The sequence below is a fragment of the Pituophis catenifer genome, unplaced genomic scaffold (assembly GCF_029215685.1).
Source record: "Pituophis catenifer annectens isolate HBS135680 unplaced genomic scaffold, rPitCat1.0.hap2 SCAF_2, whole genome shotgun sequence".
NCBI classification, from domain to species: domain Eukaryota; kingdom Metazoa; phylum Chordata; class Lepidosauria; order Squamata; family Colubridae; genus Pituophis; species Pituophis catenifer.
This window is the reverse complement of record NW_027256882.1, coordinates 132,500,682-132,516,542: the sequence shown is the minus strand read 5'-3', so window position 1 is coordinate 132,516,542 and position 15,861 is coordinate 132,500,682. Positions and strand designations below refer to the sequence as shown.

Below are 15,861 nucleotides of genomic sequence, written 5' to 3'. Positions count from 1 at the left end.
CGGCTAACATGAGAAATACTAGGAGCTGCAGTTCAGCAACATCTAGGAAAATGAATGTTGCCCACCACTTGAATAAATGATGATGTGCAAATTCAGGAAGAAGAAGATATTGCCATCTGGACTCTCCTGTATTATGTAGGAGGACAGAGTAACTACCGGTATATAGTAAGAACTCAAGGGCTCGTTTTATAAGAGTGCTTTCTAATAGTGAACTTATCCTTCTTCTTTCCTTTGCCTCCATTCCAAACCCCAGATGCCCAAGGCATGGTTGAGTTTCAGGAAGGGGTAGAATTGGTGGATGTTCGGGTTCCCCTGTTCATCAGGGAAGAGGATGATGATGAAAAACAGCTGCATGTAGAAGCTATTGATGTTCCTGTGGGCACTGCGAAAATTGGTCGTCATCAAGTCAACATCACCATAATAAAAGAGCAAGGTAGTATGATAGCGTACAGTGGGGAGGACAAATGTTAGTCATACAATCACCTTTGGCTGGTCCTTGTGTAGTTTATTTACCATAGTTAAATGTAGCTCATTCCTGGAAAAGACGTTTTGTTCCAATGGGCAGTCAGAAAACTTTTTGGTTCTCTGAAAAATCAGTTGTCCTATCTATATATTATAGACAAGAGATGGAAGAACTCCTTTTGTGTCACTTAGAGCACCTTCAAACTCTTCAAAGCACGCTTTGAAAAAGGAAAGTTCAAAAGTTAGGGTAAATGGATTGAGGGAAGCTGATTTCTATAAGTGAATCTAGGAGCAAAACAGGTACTTGCACGCCTTAAATGAGGTCACAGATCATCATTATATCAGGGGTGAAATCCAGCACGTTCTGACAGGTTCTGGAGAACCGGTAGTAGAAATTTTCAGTAGTTTGGAGAACAGGCAAATACCACCTCTGGCTGGCCCCCGAGTGGTGTGGGAATGGGGATTTTGCAGTATCCTTCCCTAGGGGTGGGGTGGGAATGGAGATTTTGCAGTATCCTTCCCCTGCCACGCCCACCAAGCCACGTCCACCAAGCCACACCACGCCTACCAAACCACACCCACAGAATCGGTAGTAAAAAAAATTGGATTTCACCACTGCATTATAGCTATATGAAAAGAGTAGAACTGTCTCCAGTATCACTGGTGATAAACATGTTTTCCATTTTTCTTTGGCAACTAATGTTTTTGGAATTCCAAATCTCATATTCATTTAGGGAGGGATGAAAATGGTGAAGAACATAGCAAAATCCATTTAGAGGGTAGGCACGCACATACCTGTTAATATTAGGGATGCCAATAAAAAAAAAATCTGAACTTGGCTGCCAACCTAGGCTATGCAGAGTATCAAGAAACTAGTTGGAGGAATATTGAAGTGTGAGGTCCTTGGTGCTCTCTGAGCTTGCTTGTGTGTGTCTGTGATCATGAGCCATATCATTTTTCACCCAGTTTCTTGGGTTATTTTCCATCCAGGTGTGCAGTTGATTGGAGGTTTGTTACCTGACACTGAAAGGTAGGGCATGCTGTCGTAGGCATTCATGCAGGAAGAAAAGTTGTTCTTTGGTGGAAGTATGCCTGCAGGCAAATTTTTCCTAGAAAATTTTCCTACATTTTTCCAAGCAAGCTCAGAGAGCACCAAGGACCCCTCATTTCAACCCTGAGCTACAAATATTCTCTTTTATTAATATTAAAGTGTAGATCTTGTTCTCTAGCTTAAAAATAGGGGCAATAAGTAACATTTCCTGCTTGTTAATGTAATCGTATGATTGAATAGTGCCTAGGTTAAATCATTATTTTACAGTATTAGATGATTAAGATTGTTAATATATTATCTTTGTATCTCTTTAGCAAATAGCATCATTAGCTTCCTGGAGCCAGTTTATTCATACAGCCGCTTTGACCAGCTGGCTAAGATTCCTTTGGTTCGAGAAATATTGGAGAAGGGAAAATCCCAGATAACATACAGGACACGAGATCTCACAGCTCAGCAAGGCAAAGTAAGCATTCTTACAAAAAGAGTTATCATAACGGTTGCACAAAAACTTTCAGTCACTGCATGGTCATATTGTAGCCTTGGCATAAAAGAGGGAATATATAAATGTGTTTCTAGAAAAAGCATGAAATCCTGAACATCACTTAGAAAAGCAAACTTCAGCTTCAGCTTTTCAAGTGGGTACAGCAATACTTTATTATCTTTCTGTTATCAAGCATACAAAGCTGTGAGGAGAGCAAGAAGCAACAAAATGTGATCTCAAGGCAGATTGACAGGTCTGCAGGCATTCCTGCCATATTAGACCAGCTCTGTGGGCCTGCATTGGTTGCCAACAAGCTTTTGGATGTTCTGATACGAACCTATTACATAGCTTGGCAGGACCACATTTTCCCACTGAAATTAGCCTGGCCAGTTTGCTATGCCTGAGAAAAACTTAATAATGTTTCCATTTTAGGGAATGGAAGGGGGCTGAAATTCAACAGTAGTTCTTTTTAGTGGCTGAGATGGTTCTTTGAAACAACCTCCCGCTGGGGATCTGTTGGCTCCAGCCCTAATCACCCAGAGCTCTTCTAGAGGATACTTGGATCCTGACTCCTTCTTGGTTTGGTTATAGTTTAGTTAATTTGACATGACGTGGTTTTCCATTAGTCTTTGTAGACTTTTTGTTTACTGTATTGTATATTGTTTGTTATATAACTTATCTTTCCGTTGCTGGGATTCCTTAGGGATTTGGCTGGCTATCTGAGTTAAAGGGTAGTTTAATAATAATAATAGGAAAACCCCTGAATAAACTAGTAGACTTTACAACATAAATCTGCAGACTAAACATTGTTTGATAAAATGTGATGCGCCTTTGGTGTTACTGCTTTTTCTTTGGGGTTTTTGTTTGTTTGTCTGATTAGTTCAGGGCACAATTCTAATTGAGACCAATGTATTCAGAGGAAGGAGGCTGTCTGGGGAAGTCTTAAAAAAGAAAAAAGCTTCCATTCCTGCCAATTCAGTTTTTAAGCTTCAGTGGAGCAGAGGGCACAGTAATTTTGTGAAGGAAGAGACTGGGAAGGAAGGTTAAAAAGTCCTCTGGGACAATAGTTTGTGTTAGGGAGAAGTTATACAGTAAGCATTTCACCTATTCTGTAGCTGAGATCTTACACCATCTTCTTTCTATAGCCAAAGGAGGAGAGGAAGAGAATCAAACTAAGAATAAGAAGTTGTTGGTGCTGCTTTCAGTCCATTATCAGCCCAGTGGGCATAGTCCCAAGGCCACCTAACATCTCCTCATTTCTTTGTAGCTACTTTGTGGATCATCCATAGTAATACAGAGTTCAATGTAGATTTTGTTCTCCTTTCTTTCTCTCTCTCTTTTTTTTAACCAAGTTTTTTTCTTTTCATCATACATATTTTGTGAACAGAGTGCTGACCAGGTCACATCTCATACATCTTATATATAATCCAAATCATCATTATAATATATCTTAATCTTACCTTTTTTCCCAATATTTATCTCTTTTATACATCCTTTATCACTATCATTTTTCTCCATCTCTACTTATTTCAACTTCTGCCATATTATTTTCTTTCCATCATTTTTTATCCTGTTCAATTTTATTTTTAAATAACATTACTTTACGCCTTATGCTCTTTCACTATTACAATCACTCCAGTTGTTTACATTCTTCCTTCATTTCCGGAAATATTTCTCTATCTTTCTCAAAGAACGAATGAAATATATTTGGTGAAATGCAATTCCACAGTAAATGTGGAAACTATTATATAGTAAAAGATTTTAAAAATATTTATCTGTACATTGTATGGCTCAAGGTGCAGGCCATCTGCTAAAATGTTGTAAATTGCTCTGGGTGGTGTCATTGGATCAGAAGGATGGAATATGGATGTTTCAATACTTTAATGGGAAAAAAATAGTACCTTGTTCAGTGTGTTCTGTCTTTACCTTTCCAGGATTATGTTTTTGCGGAGGGTGATCTGATCTTCCTGCCTGGAGAGAAGCAAAAGGAAGTACAAATCAAATTGATGGAGTTGACAGAGATTGATGCCCTCCTTCGGAACCAGCAGCTGAAACAATTCGCAGTGGATCTCATCAATCCCAGGTTTGGGGCAAAGGTTGGCAAATACCCTCAAACCATAGTGACAATTGTTGATCCAGGTGAGCTACATTCCTTTCCAATGTCAATTCTCATTTTGATGCCTAAGTGTCATTTGTCTATTGTGCTGTATTGTATAAATGTTTAAACTTCTTGATTCCCTAGGCTCTGGCAAATGGAACCACAGAGACTTCAGTATTTAGGATCAAAAAATTTGACATAATGTGATTCCCAGAAAATATATTTTCATTCATAAGCTAGCAGTGTGGTCATTAAACAGTCAAATCCCATTTGTTCAATGTTGCTTTGAGTTTCAGCCAGAGGTGTTGTGTCATGTATGTCCTGTCGTAATTGTGAGTGTTTTAATGATATTCCTTTAGCCATTGTTTGATGTGGTAATCAGGATACAATTAGAGAAATAATTTTGCTAATGATTCACTGCAATAATTTTTATAATTACTTGTTTTATTTTTGCTTTGCATAATTTACATAAATGAGTGATCTATCATATAGTATGATATAGTATGACCAATATTACCTTGCAACAGATTTCTACAATACAGTATTTTCGTGCATCGTTTTATGATTCCAATAATTTTTTGCTGTGCCAAATAACTTTGCACAGCCTCCCTTATAATGATACCGGATACACATATTTCATCTTCAAAACATATATTGAGATGTATTTTTCTTCTGTGAACTATGTTGTTTCTGTGAAAACAGTCTCAAAATGTTAAATATTGTGCAAAAAGTGGAAAAGAACTAGCAACAGCCTTTTATCAGGTGAAATAGAATATCTAGTATCCCTGAGAGATATTAGCCCTGAGAATGTGGCCTGTGTTTAATACCACTTAACTCTTATTATCCCAAGTTTTTTCTAAAGTTTTTTCTCACAATTTACAGATGTGTGAACGAGAAGTAACTATTGTGCTTCTCCCAGTTTATGACATGTCTTAATCCTTTACCATTTGACTTGTTCTTTTTTAGCTGTTTATAAAGTAGTGTAATTTCCTCTACCTTTTCTCTCCTTCCAGAAAATGTGTCATCAGAGATTCAGTTTCCATATTCTCCTAGAGGCACTCTTATAGCACCTCTTAATCCAAATGCACAGGCTTTAAGCTCTAGAAAGATCCGCTTCAATTGGTTGCCTCCACCAGGCAAACCAGCAGGATACAAGGTATGGAAAGTAAAGCACTAAGGACATATGAGACTGTTGTGTATGGAGGGAAGCACACTCTTGCTTATCCCATCTGCTAAAGTCAAGGCTCGTGAAAAAAAATTGCACTGCAGTGCAAGCAAGAAAAATACAAACACTTAGGAGATGATTTCTAAAGTTTTTGCCAATAGGTATTATAAATCTGTTGGAGTACAAAGGAGGGAAAAGTTGGAAATTAAATATTTATCTATATTAGTTTTAGGGTGCTGTGTTATTCTTTTTTATCATCTTTTTTTAAAGTATTTATAAACTTGATAATTTATACTTTTTTTAATATCATGAAACCTCAATATACCTTAATATGGTTCATCTTTTACTAATGTTATACTGAGCATTAACTATACAATTTCAGTAACTATATATCTATTTATAGATATTAACGTCTTTGAAAATACACCTTTGTTTTAATTTTTAAAAAAACATAAGAACCTTGCATTGCATTTTAAAGATTTTATTCATTCGCATTGCTTACACTCATTTAATCAGAATTTAGTTTTCCAAATATTATTAATAAATTAATTCCCTGTTGTTTTTACATTCACTCTTATGTCTTTCCTTATGCATACGAGAACAATCCTCACTCGGATCAAACAAGTGGCATAGCCATTCCATAAGAACACACAACCATATTCTATCATTTGTAGATCCACTTTCAATGCCATCTCTGCCTTGTGAAATAAAACTTGTTCCTCATTTCCTATTTCTTCCATAACATCTTTTGCACATAGTCTATCTGTAGAAGCAAGCATCGCTATTAACGTTGTGGATACTAACTTAGGATTCCATTTTTCAAAAATGCCCTTCAGTATTTTCAATGTTATACTTTTTATACAGTAATATAATCAGAGGCATAATGTCACATCATTTTGACATAAGAAACAACAAAACTGCAACGTAAATTCTGAAATATTTTGACCTGGATTTAAAATCAACTAAAAATCCATCTCTACCAAAACATTAAGTGTGGCTTCAAGCTATTAAAGATATGCAAGCCTTAACTCTTCTCCAGTGTGGTGGCCCCGAGATATTTAGGTCAAATTCTTGGGAATTGTGGGAAATGCAATCCCAGCACATTTGTGTAATGTCAGGCTGTACAAAATGCCACTGCTGCCACTGAGGAAATGTGGGGAAAAGCAGAATGTTGGAAGAGTCAGAGTAAGTGCTGCCTATTAGGTCTGTACATTATTCAATATAATAGTAAGTGAACAAGTCAGTATCTGTTGAGGGTAAAACTGCCCTCTGCAAAGTGGTACAACAGACCAGACAGCGAATAAATATGTTGCTTAGCAAAACACACAGATACTCACAGACTCTGAACATTTAAAGAAAAATAAACAGTCTTTACTTGTAGTAAAACAAAACAAACTTGGCTTCTCAAAACAAAGATAACACTTCTTCAAATAATCACGGTTCAACACAAAACATAGTTTGCTTACAATTCCAGTTCTCTTCAGTAACACAGACACGGTTCCTTTCAGCAGTTCAATCTTCTAATAGCAGGAGCAGAAGTGAATGAACTTCCTGCCTTCTTTTATGTCTGCTTAGCACAGCCAATTAATCATCTTGTAGCAGTTAAAGTTACAGAACATAGTTTTCAATATATTATCTACCCAACCATAGGATAAGCATCCAACAGTATCTCATCATAGATTGTATTCTGAATTGATTTCATGACCCCCTTTGTTATAAAAACAAGAGAAAGCAGTCTTAAAAATTACCATAGTAATTTGGGTATCTGCATCCTAACATTCCTAGGATTATTGCTGAAAATGCAGAAGTTAGGTTCACTACATTTTGAAGGCCTGGATAAAAAGAACATCTTGTAAAACTATGGAATTGCATTGCAGAGTTTTGGCTTTATTCTATTCATTTAGAGATAGTAACATTTGTGAATGAGAATTTCCCTGTTTATCTTTTAATTATGTGATGGTAAATACTTCTTGGCCACTGGTGCAAATTTTTAACAGGGAAAGCCTTTCTCTTTGGACTGCAGGTGAAATATTGGATCCAAGGAGATCCTGAATCAGAGGCTCATCTGTTTGATTCCAAAGTACCTTCGGCAGAGCTGACCAACCTGTACCCCTACTGTGATTATGAAATGCAATCCTGTGCCTATAATGCTTTGGGCGAAGGGCTTTATTCTAAGGTGGTCCACTGTCGAACACTTGAGGAAGGTAAGGTCACATCCCACAGAGTTTGACAGAAAAAAAATGGGCCATCTAAGGACTCCTTTCTGCAAGCCTAATCCATCAAGCATCAGCATATTCATGAATCATATTCAGATGAAGTGGATAGAGAAGTTCAAAACAAGGCAATGGTCAGGAAGATTATGTTGAAGCAGCCGGCATTTTAAATTGGAGTTAGAATCTGATTATTTCTGCCCATCCGGGGACTTCAGGCAGAGAGAGCATGTTCCCAGATCCTGACAATGAAACAGTGTCACCTTTGGGATCTAGGAACTGGGCTGTTACAATATTTGCCCTCTGGAATGTCATCACCCCCAGAGACCCATATGGCTCTCATCAGTGGTGGGATTCAAGTAATTTAACAACCGGTTCTCTGCCCTAATGATTTCTTCCAACAACCAGTTTGCCAAATTGCTCAGAAAGTTAACAACCGGTTCTCCCAAAGTGGTGCGAACTGGCTGAATCCCACCACTGGCTCTCATCCAAATAGCAATAGCACTTAGAATTATATATTGCTTTACAGTGCTTTTATAGCCCTCTCTAAGCAGTTTACAGAATTAGCATATTGCCCCCAACAATCTGGGCCCTCATTTTACCCATTTTGGAAGGATGGAAGGCGGAGTCAACCTTGAGCCTGGTGAGATTTGAAGTGCCAAATTGCAGGCAGCTGGCAGGCAGCAAAGGTAACCTGCAGTACTGCACTCTTACCACTGCACCACCACGGCTCAGTCTGATGACATTAAGACAATCATTAAAAACCTGGTTGTTTTCCTAGGTTGTTGGAATAGGATGAATGTCGAGTCCCTATAACAATTTATTTTGTGTTGTTATTCATCATTATTGAACTAGTCTTCTGGCTGGCTCTTTCTATGTCAGTTGCTTCTTTTTTTTACTAATACCTAATACTAATATACACTTATCCATCAAACTCCAGATTTTAAGTTTAGAATTCCTATGAGGAGCAGTTCATTGAAAATGCTCCTAAATTAAGCACTTGGTTGATTTTTAGGGCATCTGATTTAAAATTACTGTATTATATAGCTCTTGTGCTATTTCCAGCTTCAGGTAGCCAACTCTTCATATTCTTCCCTCAATGCATTCAAAGGCATTGAAACATTTCTACACTGTGTGTTAGTCGCTACAGAATAGTTTCTATATTTCATCTCTGCAGTTCCTAGTGAGCCTGGGCGCTTGGCCTTCAATGTCATATCCTCCACTGTGACGCAGCTGAGCTGGGCTGAGCCTGCAGAAACAAATGGCATGATCACAGCTTATGAGGTCAGCTATGGACTCGTCAACGAGGAAAACAGTAAGCATGAAATCTGTGGGCTATCCTTAAAAATCATGTATAGTGTTCAATATCTTCATGGTAGTATTTCAGTTGCATACATTTAGAAGGCATCACTGGAGGCCATTGCTATTAAAACCTATGATATCAAAACTGTCAATCCAAGGTGCAGACTATAAAACCCCCAGGTGGTGATGATAGGAAGTATAGCACACACCCATCTCTCCATAGGTTGGATACAATTGATTGGTCTTTGTATGAAGCTTGACTTTGCTTCTCTTGCTTAGACTTCTAATTTAACAGTCATATTGCACAAATAAAGGGGAATATACCAGTAGTGAAATGTAAAATTTGTTACTACTGGTTCTGTGGGCGTGACTTGGTGGTGGTGGTAATGTGACTGAGTGGGCGTGGCCAACTTTTTTTTTTTTTAACTTTTAACTTTTTTTTAACTTCGGCCGAAGAGGTTGTAAAAAATGTTTTTAAAAGCCTCTGACGATCAAGCAACTCAGCTGGGATCGTCAGAGGCTTTTAAAAGCATTTTTTCTACAACCTCTTCGGCCAAAGAGGTTGTAGAAAAAATGCTTTTAAAAGCCTCTGACAATCCCAGCTGAGCCGCGCGATCATCAGAGGCTTTTTTTTTACTTTTAAAAGCATTTTTTTCGGCCAAAGAGGTTGTAGAAAAAATGCTTTTAAAAAAAAGCCTCTGATGATCGCGCGGCTCAGCTGGGCATGTTGTGGGGGGCAGGGATTTTTGCTACCGGTTCTCTGAACCACCCGCTGCCATCGCTACCGGATCGGGTGATCTGGTCCGAACCGGGAGCATTTCACCCCTGAAATATAGACAGGATAATGTTGTAGGATCCAATCTGGGTCAGTTATCGGGACCAGAGGTTTTGTCTTCTGAGCTTTCGGACTCATCTTGGAGCCTATCTTCAGGGAACTTCTCTCTAGCCTCTCTACAAACCTTAGTTTACTAAATTAAATCAGTCTTTTTCAAATAAAGGCGGTTAATTAACTTTCTTAACAGTCTACAAGAATCCAAAGAATAAATCATCGTAATCTTACTATGATTGGCAGAAAGCCCAGAAGCAATTTGCAGGAAACTGATAAGAGAACTAAGATCCGGACGCGAAGGAGAGTGAACGAAGTTGTTCCCTGCAAATTGCCTCAGTCGTCGTCCTTCCTTAAATAGGCTAAGGGAGTGGCCAATTAGCCCCAAGCCTTACTCTCGAGGAGACCTCCTCCTGAGGAACCACTCCTGCCTTTTGGCAACTCTGCGCACCCGTGCATCAAGAAGAGGCTCCTTCTCTTCTTCCTCTTCATTTACGGGAGCTTCTGGAGGTTCTGAAGGCCCTGGCTGAATCTCCGCCTCTGGCACCACATCTTCTCCAGCCTCCTCATTGTCTCTCTCGAGTGCCAGCTGCACAGGCTGCTGGTGCAGCACCACACCAGCCCCCTCGCTGTCGGAATCAGCTACTAGCTGCACAGGCCGCTGATGGGCCACAACACCCTGGTGCTTATTTCTTCACATAAAACCTTTTGCTTGTTGAAGAGGCCATTCGATTGATTCTGCCAATCCATACAACATTGAGAGCCTATTTGATTCAGTAGTAAAAGAACTGGCCTAGAAACCAGGGGACCATGAATTCTAGTCCTCCCTTAAGCAGGAAAGCTGGCTGCGTTGAAAAGGAAAAGTGACCAAATATGTATCAAATTTATATACACATACATATTTTCAGGACCCATTGGCCCCATAAAGAAAGTCTTGGTGGAGGAACTCAAGAAGCGGATGGTTCTGATTGAAAATTTACGGGAATCACAGCCCTACCGTTATACAGTGAAGGCAAAGAATGGAGCTGGATGGGGGCCAGAAAGAGAAGCTACAATTAACTTGGCTACACAACCAAAACGCCCTATGTCCAGTGAGTTTTTATCATAGCTTTTCATATGTGTATGTATGGTCAAGCTTCTACTATACAGTATTTTTGTTTTGGACTTAAACTAATGCAGCGTTGTTAACATATATTCCTTTGAGTTTCTGCTCCTATTGTGTGGATATTATACAATCAGTATTATAGTCTGCATTTAGACAACTGTAACTTGTGGCATATATTCTCTGTTTAATGTGATACCACTGGTAACAAGCATCAAGCTATTTATTAATATTCTTATTTTTAATGGTATATGCTAAATATATCATACTATTCCACCACATTTCAGTATTGTTATCCTAACTTGCATATTTTTACATCAAAGACGTTCAATGCTGACATAGTTTTCTCCAGTGAACTATATCTCACATTAGATCAAAGTATTAGATCAAACAGAGTCTTGATTTAAAGTATGGTTGGGATTCATTATGTTTGAATGTATCAAAAAATCCAATTCATCTTTCTTTTTCTTTCTTTCTTTCTTTCTTTCTTTCTTTCTTTCTTTCTTTCTTTCTTTCTTTCTTTCTTTCTTTCTTTCCTTCCTTCCTTCCTTCCTTCCTTCCTTCCTTCCTTTCCTTCCTTCCTTCCTTCCTTCCTTCCTTCCTTCCTTTCTTTCTTTCTTTTTCTTTCTTTCTGTCTGTCTGTCTGTCTTTTTTTTTTTTTGCAGTTCCTATCATTCCTGATGTACCAATAATTGATGCACAAGGAAGAGAAGACTATGACAGCTTTCTAATGTACAGCACAGATGTATTGCGTTCACCAGCTGGTAGCAAGCATCCCAGCGTCTCAGATGACTCTGGTACAGTATGCTTCATTATAGCTTACAAAAAATGTTTGGTGGCCATTTTTTAATGATGTTTGGATAGAAGAGAAAATGTATGTGCAAGGGCAATACAAAACAACTTGAACATGCAGAGCACCATATTAACAAGCTAGCAAATATTTTTCCTATTATTTAGAAGCAAACATACCTTAAGTGCAGTGGTTGGAATGTGGCACAGTGGTTAGAATGCAGTACTGCAGGCTACTTCTGCTGACTGCCAGCTGCCTGCAATTGGCAGATCGAATCCCACCAGGCTCAAGGTTGACTCAGCCTTCCATCCTTCCAAGATGGGTAAATGAGGACCCAGATTGTTGGGGGAAAATATGCTGACTCTGTAAACCACTTAGAGAGGGCTGTAAAGCACTGGGAAGCGGTATATATATCAAAGTGCTATTACTATTGCTATTAAGGCAGAGTTAGTATTATTGCTTACAGAAGTTCTAAGAGAAAATGGCAAGGCAAGAAAAATAGAAACAAAAAGTCCATTTAAGTTATCAGGTCCAACCTATTTAACAGTACCTTCTGGACTAAAATAAATAAATGAATAAATAAATTCCAAAATGCTATAATCCAGGCACCCAGATGTATCAGGACGCATCTGGTGGGTCCATATTGAAATTAGGGGGCTAGACTTGACCTGTGCTTTCCCTTGGAAACTATTAGCCTCTCTAAAAAAAATCTGAGGAATGCTTGTGTGAAGGTTTCATAGTTCAGAATATTTATACACATACTTCTGAAGTGGAAGTTTTCTGTTTAGTGGTTTATCAACCCCTGATAGCAAAACGGGACTATAAATTGTTTTTGTACTTGCATTTCATGGGTTTTCCTCTAATGTAGCAAAATAGCAAACGATCCTTTCTATCTAACTCCAATGGTCATGGCACAAGTTCACCGTCAGACCACTGGACTTGTTAAATGCCTTTGCCATCTACTTTTCAGGAATAAAAGTTTCAGCTTAGAGGTCATCACAATTAATTATTTCATCCTTTTTTAAATAATAGAATAACAGAGTTGGAAGGGACCTTGGAGGTCTTCTAGTCCAACCCCCTGCCCAGGCAGGAAACCCTACATCACTTCAGACAAGTGGTTATTCAATCTCTTCTTTAAAATTTCCAGTGTTAGGGCATTCACAGGTCCCACAGGTCAAGGTTTTTTTCCTGGTTAACTGCTATCAGTCGTTGAAGTAGTACAAATCCAAAAACCAAAATATGCCTTCCAAAACCAATAATAACTTAAACCAGGACAAAAAGACTAACAACCAAATCCCATTATCTACACCAGAGGTGAGGAGCTTATGTTGGTAAACCAATTCTTAATCCCATCAATCCATACCATTTAAGCCATGGGCCCCTGTAGTCTAGTAATATATGCATTTTGACCTGGGTAGTAGATAGAAAAGGACCCTACCCGTCATAGAGTTTCAAAATTATTGCCGTTTTGAAGGTCAGATAAACAATACACATGAAAACCAGTTTGTAAGTTGTTGTATTTAGGCATATGATTGATTTCTTCAAAAGAAGTTTCAAGTGCATTGTACTTTGCATTTGGTTTTGGTTCAGCATGTAGTTCCAATTCTTAGTCATTTTTAGTCATGACCAAAGCCTACTTCTGAAAATTACCCTGCTCTATTCCTTGCCACAAAAGACTTTTCGAACCTTTTGAACAAAGGCAGGCATAATGCTTCTATCTGTGGATTCCATATTGTGATTTTATTTGAGTCAAGGTACAATGTCAATAATTCAAGAGGAATGTAGATCATGGAAATATTGTGTGTTTTTAAAGCGAAAGATCTTGATGGTAATACATAATAAAATGTTCTAATAATTGTTATTTAAAATAATCAGTTATATTATGTTAAAATATTTTCCCACATTAGGATCAGTGGTGGGTTGCTACTGGTTCGCCCCAGATCCGGTGAACCGGTAGTGGTGGCAGCGGGAGGCTCCGCCCTCCCGCCCGGATATCTCTGTGCATGCGCAAAAGCTTCTGCGCATGTGCAGAAGTGGTGCATGCATGCACGAGCAAACCATTAGCAAACGAAATTGAAACCCACTATTGATTAGGATGTGTTAGGGATATGTAAAGAATTATCTCAGTTTTCAAAGATCAAATATCAATGTTTCCTGTTAGCTGATTCCTGGATTCTACTGTTCAAAGAATGTAGTTTCATCCCCCTTACTCTCCTTAAGGCTCCCCTTAAAGAATTTGTTCTTTCTGGACCTTGTCTGTCTGCTGTAGAGTGATAGTTCTCCCAAGCATTACCTTGGTCATCCCTTCCCATTTTAGCTGTTCCTTCAGCCTTATTTATATTCAGCTTTGGAAATAATACTTCCATGAAGTAGCTGGCTCCACTTCATTTATTCCTTAATTATTCTTTTTCAGTGTATACATATTTGAGAACAAGCCACTTCAGATACTACAGATATTAGAAAATTGCATTGTCTTCAGCTGAAATGAAACTGACCCTTTTAGCCCATCCACAAGGCAGAGTTATAATTTTCTGACATCGAACACTGATTGCTAGGGAGGTGGATACAATAATTTCCATACAGTCAAGGGTTCTGAAGAACCTGATCTTTTTACAGGTAGACTTCAACATACAACCATTTGTTTAATGACCTTTCAAAGAAACAAAGGGACTGAAAAAAGTGACTTCTTATAACCATTCCTTGCACTTAAAATTGTCACAGATCCCCACGATCATGCGATTAAAATTCTGGTACTTGGCAACCAGCATGTGTTTACAATGGGTTGCAGCATTTCAGGGTTAGTACCATTTGTAACCTTCCCAACTGGCTTCCAACTAGCAAAGTCAATGGGGGAATCCAGATTTGCTTGACAACCATGTCTTAACAACGGCAATGATTCACTTAATGAATCATGGCAAAAAGGATTAAAATTGGATGTGAGTCACTTAATGGTCTTACTTAACAATGGAATTTTGGTCCCAACTGCAGTCATAAGTCAACTTCGTGTATGTGATTTTGCAGTTTGAAAAAATTCTTCAGCAAGCAGAGTGATGTTCTGATATTTTATTCTATAAATCAGTGCTTCAGTTCAGCACTCTGTGTGTGTGTGTGTGTGTGTGTGTGTGTGTGTGTGTGTGTGTGTAGATACATGATAAGGTAATACAGTAATTTTAAGGTTGCAGTAATGCATAGATGGATTTATTCGGGCATAATCACAACTGAATGCAGCATGATTCAGCTGCCGTACAGTTATGGCCATTAGTATAAATTATTGATATGATACAGAAAGTTTGAAAATAATTTCCCCCTTCTGTTCTTACATTGAACTCTTATACATGCATATTTGGGAGCATGTTCTACTGTATTAACTCACTGAAACTTGTTTCCAGGTGACTCTGCATAGCATGTGTGTGTGTGTGTATATATATATGTGTATATTTGTTTTTGTAGATTTTCACGGGTACAGGTATGCAAGTCTTGGCGTATTCGGGTCTTTTCCCATGTAAGATTGAGAGTATCTTGGTGACGTTTTGACGAGGTCCCACTCGTCATCTTCAGGCTAGTGTCTTCGGCTTCGTGCTTGTGCAAGCAAAAGCATGAAGCCAAAGGCACCAGCTTGAAGATGACGAGTGGGACCTCGTCAAAACGTCGAACTTGTGGCTCAGAAGGTTAATTCAACTGCCTAACATGCAGGAAGCCCAAGTTATTTATATATTATATATATACATATATATATATATTGGGGTCCTGCTACATATTGAATCAAGAAATCACTACAGGTAGTCCTTGACTTACAACCACAATTGAGCCCTAAATTTTTGTTGCTAAGCAAGACAATTGTTAAGTGAGTTTCGCCCCCATGTTATGACTTTTCTTGACACAATTCTTAGATGAATCATTGCAAGTGGTTAATTAAGCCACATGGTTGTTAAGCGAATCTGGCTTCCCCATTGACTTTGCTTTTCAGAAGGTTGCAAAAGGTGATGATATGACCCCAGAACACTGCAACCATCAAAAATTCATGTCAGTTGCCAAGCATCTGAATTTTGGTCAGTGACCATAGGGATACTGCAACAGTTGTGTGAAATATGGTCGTAAATCACTGATGCTGTTGTAACTTTGATCACTAAACTAATGGTTGTGAGTTGAGGACTACTTCTTTCTGGTGACAACTAAGGCTTAATGATGAACTTAGTGCAAATAAGGCAGTTTGGAAAACTAACTCTTGTTCCCTGTTACTGGATATCTTGCTTCAGAGATATCCAGACAACTACTACTGTGTTTCCCTGAAAATAAGACCCTGTCTTATATTTTTTTGAACCCTGAAATAAGCGCTTGGCCTTATTGCCATGCGCTCAAAAGCCCAACTGGATT

General features: G+C 38.5%; 1 protein-coding gene across 1 annotated transcript in view; it reads left to right on the top strand.

The window, feature by feature from the left end:
* ITGB4 (integrin subunit beta 4) overlaps positions 1-15,861 on the top strand; it is an 82,261-nt gene that overhangs the window by 55,933 nt on the left and 10,467 nt on the right. Inside the window, exons 26-33 of the mRNA XM_070934619.1 lie at positions 254-433; positions 1,828-1,976; positions 3,929-4,188; positions 5,146-5,248; positions 7,281-7,461; positions 8,645-8,782; positions 10,504-10,686; positions 11,363-11,494. Coding sequence (XP_070790720.1) covers positions 254-433; positions 1,828-1,976; positions 3,929-4,188; positions 5,146-5,248; positions 7,281-7,461; positions 8,645-8,782; positions 10,504-10,686; positions 11,363-11,494 — 1,326 coding nt within the window. The remainder of the gene's footprint in view (positions 1-253; positions 434-1,827; positions 1,977-3,928; positions 4,189-5,145; positions 5,249-7,280; positions 7,462-8,644; positions 8,783-10,503; positions 10,687-11,362; positions 11,495-15,861) is intronic.